The 4,588-nt window shown below is 40.4% G+C and overlaps 1 protein-coding gene across 1 annotated transcript in view; it reads right to left on the bottom strand.

Moving 5' to 3' along the window:
* SORT1 (sortilin 1) overlaps positions 1-388 on the bottom strand; it is an 84,519-nt gene extending 84,131 nt beyond the window's left edge. The window contains exon 1 of the mRNA XM_023742178.1: positions 153-388. Within this exon, the coding sequence (XP_023597946.1) occupies positions 153-275 (123 nt within the window). The 5' untranslated portion in view covers positions 276-388. The remainder of the gene's footprint in view (positions 1-152) is intronic.
* Positions 389-4,588: the final 4,200 nt, after the last annotated feature.

Below are 4,588 nucleotides of genomic sequence, written 5' to 3'. Positions count from 1 at the left end.
ACGCGCCATCGCCGCCGAATGCCAACGCCGCCGACACCTGCCGTCCGGCGCGCCCGCCCACCCCCGCCGGCGCCGCGCCACACCCCCGAGCCCGAGCCCGGAGCTCCTTGGATACGCGCAGCCAGGCCTCTCCGCCCCCATAGGCTGCCCACCTGTCCTTCTTCCCTCGTCCACTCCTCATTGGCTCGCGTCGCCTCCGGCTTCGGGGATCCTGGATTCGGATGCCAAGATGCGGGACTGATTGGCTGGAACGTGGCAGAGACCGCTGAGGTCATCCCCCTCTCCCGGCGTCTCCGGGATCGGGCTTCCAGAGTTAGTGTAGGAGCTTTCTCAACCTTCCCGCGGAGCCCCGGCTCCGTGCGAGAGGCCGCGCCTTGATGTCCCGACCTCTAGCTGCCCCTTTTGTCACCTTCAAGTTGGGGCTGGGTTAGTACACCTCCCTCCCCCAAAGAGACACCCCTAAAATTCCTTTGGTTGCCGCAGCGCTTAGGAAAGCTCAGGGAATCCCTGAGCTCTTGAGCTCTCTTAGCTGGAAAGGGGGATTTGCCGGGAGCTGGTGCTTCAGGTTTTTAACCTCGCGCACTGGAGCGCCCACTGTCTGCTGAAACAGCAGCCTCGCTGCCAAGAAGGTGAATGCGAACTGCGTGGGCCTAATCCTACAGAGGCAGACAAACATCAGGACATCCGTGACTTGTGCAAGCGTGAAGTCTTTCCACCTTCCTCTTCTGCAGGGAGGTAGGCCAAAGGCAGAATTACTTTTTGGTTTTTCTGGAGTTAGAAAATAGACATTAGGGGCAGGTAAAAGGGGCAAGGGAATTGCCCACTGCTTATACATGGTCACTTCATAGACGGACATTTATTTTTACTAAAGTGTCTTAACCCTGCAGTGAGTGCATTGCACAAGTTTGGTTTTCAGTATATGAAGTCCCCCAAATTAGCACCCTGCCCCCAATAAATAAAACAAAACCCTACACTGTTCCCTGCGCGTGACTTCTTGAACATGCAGCGCAGGTAGAACCAGTTCTGGATCCTTAACCCTACTGACTCCACCCTTTCAGAATGCTAGAAGTTGTTTAATAGAAAAGGTAGTTGTTTAATAGATACAAAATATGCATAACGTTACACCTAAATGAAGAAAGCAACTGAAAATTACCTTTAACTACCAATAGGCAGTAAACCCAGATAAGAGTATATTCACTGTGGAGCAAAATGGTGCAGTGCACGGAACTCAGTGTTTACGTCAAAGTCCTATTCACTCAATTTGCAAACAAGATTTACAAATTTACATTTCCTAGAACAACCATAAGAAGACATGAGAAATGGAAAATATTTCTGAATGGAATCTGAGCAGCACGGTAAAATCTCTAGAATAGCCCTCCAACTTCTTAGCTACTGAACTGACAAGATAAAGCTTGATGAGAACTGGTGAACAATTTGTTCTTTTCCGTACCTACCATGTGTCAGAATAATTTTAAAATACAGATTATTTTTTAATCTATGCCAACTATGGAGTAGATCACAAGACAGTCAGTTCCTGTAGCATGTGATTAGTGGGGAGAATAGAGGTTATAAAGGAATATTTCTTTGTTTGGGTGATACAAAGATGAATGGTCTATTGTTTTACTATCTGAAAAGAAAAAAACTAACTCAACAGTGCCATCTCCTGGAAAAATTACCAAATACATTTAATAAAAGATTAAAGGAATTTATTCCAAGCAAATTTAACTCTAAATTAAATATTAAATCGTGGCAATTACCTGTACCTTTGCTTTTTAATATGTTGCTTTTAGTTATCATTATATGCTTACCAAAAAAACCCAAACCCATTGCTATCGAGTCGATTCCAACTCATAGCAACCCTATAGGAGTAGAACTGCCCCATAGGGTTTCCAAGGCAGTAAATCTTTACAGAGGCAGACTGGCACATCTTTCTCCTGTGGAGCGGCTGATGGGTTTGAACCACTGACCTTTTGGTTAGCAGCTGAGTGCTCAACCACTGTGCCACCAGGGCTCCTCATTATATGCTTACAGTATATGCATTTCCTTCCTCAAACTGTTATCAGCTGCTGGGGACATGTTACCTTGTATATGGCACTGAGAAAATGTTTTGAGTAAATTGTTTTAGTAATTCTGTTTAATGACATAGGCACTAAATACAAAAAGTTGCACTGTCAATTCTTTATGAAATATTGCACCTAAGATCTTATCTTGCATGCAGGACCAAGTACATAAATTTATCTTATTAAAAACCATAATTTTCTCCAAGATAAATTCTGTCAGAGAAAGATGGAGAGAAAGAAATTACCTGCACATCATGAAACTATCGCTTTTCCTAGTAAGATCATTTCTCTGATTCTATTCCAGTAGACACAAGAAACTTCATAGAAAGTTTTTAATATTTACAGAAAACCAAAGTTCTACCTTTTGAAGAATGCACATTGTAATTATAGAGGTTATGAAATTCACTGTTTTACCAGTTGTAGTCTAAGGTACAAACTGTCTAGACAATGGGAAGGAGAAAACATAACGTAAGCTGAAGCTACGTCCCCGGGTGGCACGAACAGTTTGTGCTTGGCTAACTGAAAGGTTGGCAGTTTGAGATGAGCTAAGAGCTTCTCCTTAGTATTTGTTTCTTCCTTACATAACGCATGTGATTCAGAGACGCACACATCTCTCACCTCTCCCTGAAGCAGCATGTGCTTTGTTCATTTCTGCAGTGACCTACACCGAGTAAAAAGAGAGTATTATTTCTTGTCTGGCTTTCCCCACTGGAAGTTAAGGTTTATGAGAGCACAGACCATATCTAGCATGTTCACAGCTCTATCTCCAATGCCTAATGAGAACTTGGCATATAGTAGGTACTCAATAAATTTGTTGAAATGGGCAGCTTCTGTCTGGAGTTGAGATGGGAAGGCAGAGAGGGTTAGGAGCTGGTTGAATGGGATGTGGGGAATCGGGTGGAAAGGAGGAGTATGCTGTCACAGTATGGGGAGAGCAATTAGAGTCACATAACAATGTATGTATAAATTTTTATACGGGAAAAAATTTTTAAAGAAATTTAAGTGAATAAACAAACAGAAGTTGAACTAAGGATTTTTCAATAGTGTTTTTCTATTAGGGTCTAATAAAACAAGATGAACATGAGAGAAACTCATCTCATGATCAGTATGTTACATTCAATAACAGGTTAAAATCAATGGAACACTCTCCAGAACACTGGTGACAATATATGCTAGTTCTCTGCTTTCCTTATGTTTATTTATGTCTGGGGCAAAATTGTTTTCTTTCAAATTTGTTTCCTGTCATTGCCAGTTTCCAAATTATATAAGGACAAGTTGCTTTTTGCTGAAACTACACTATGTATTTAATAGGAATTCAGCCTACTCAAATAAACCATAATTTAACATCAGAGTACAATTTCTTACAGATGTTAATGCCAACAACACACAGAACCCAGCAAGTAATTCTGGGGTTCTCACCGTTGAATTATAGTCAATCAATTCTGCATTATCCACATGTAGATTAGCCATGTTGTGGATATTACAAATACATTTCAAATCTCCATGTGATTTCTCCTTATTACTCAGTAGATATCTAGGCTTCAAGGGACCTGGCATTGTAAAATCAAAAGCAGGTGATTTGAAACCACAAAATCTGACTTCAAGTCCCAACAGCTTAATTTTCTGTGTCCATGGGCACATAAGCCTGATTCTTCATCTGTAAAGTACAGATAAACTATACCTATTTCATATAGTCATTTTTGAGGCTCAAATAGATTGAGTCTCTAAATAATGTCAAGCAATCATATGACAGCAGCTCTAATGGGGGAAGTTCATAATACATTCAAAGTCTACTATAAATTACTTCTGAATTATACAATTCTCTTATTAATATAGCTGAGATTTGTAGTTGGTTGCCAGTGAGGCTAAGATCATTAATTCTTCTACAGTTCTTAACTTCATAAAAAGGAAAATCTCTTCCCAAATTATATCCTATATCTAGAAAGATATAACACAAATGTTTATCAAGGTACAACAGCGTAGATGGCTTACTCCAACTCATCAGTGTTTTGGGAGGGACTTCAAAATGTGTTCTTTTGATGGTCAATCAGTAACATTTCCTTCATAGAAGAAAGCAGCAAAAATACATATTTACTCGAGAAACTTTCGGACTGAATGGGCTTACAGTGGTATTGACATCTACAAACCACCAGGGGGATCTGGACTAGTTTGAGTTCATTTGCCAACACCAAAAGGATCCATGGATAAACCAAGTTGCTTCTGTTGTAGAGTCATTAAAATAATTTTAGAATAGATACTGTCATAGGATAGAGAAATTAATATCACTATCCTTTCTGCCCCCTAAGATAAACATTTCAAACAAAAGACTGCTTTATAAGTCTATTAAGAAATATTTTTTAAACTATTGTCATGGGGCAATGTGTACTGTTTAATGAGAAACTATTTTGTTCGGTAAACCTTCATCTAAAGTGAGAATAGCAGCACAACTGCAAGAATGTAATTGATGTCACTAAACTGTGCATGTAGAAATTTTTGAAATGTTTTATCTTTGGCTATGTATATTTTCA

Source organism: Trichechus manatus, unplaced genomic scaffold (assembly GCF_000243295.1).
Source record: "Trichechus manatus latirostris isolate Lorelei unplaced genomic scaffold, TriManLat1.0 scaffold00204, whole genome shotgun sequence".
NCBI classification, from domain to species: domain Eukaryota; kingdom Metazoa; phylum Chordata; class Mammalia; order Sirenia; family Trichechidae; genus Trichechus; species Trichechus manatus.
The sequence above is the reverse complement of the archived record's forward strand: the minus strand, read 5'-3'. Positions and strand labels throughout refer to the sequence as shown.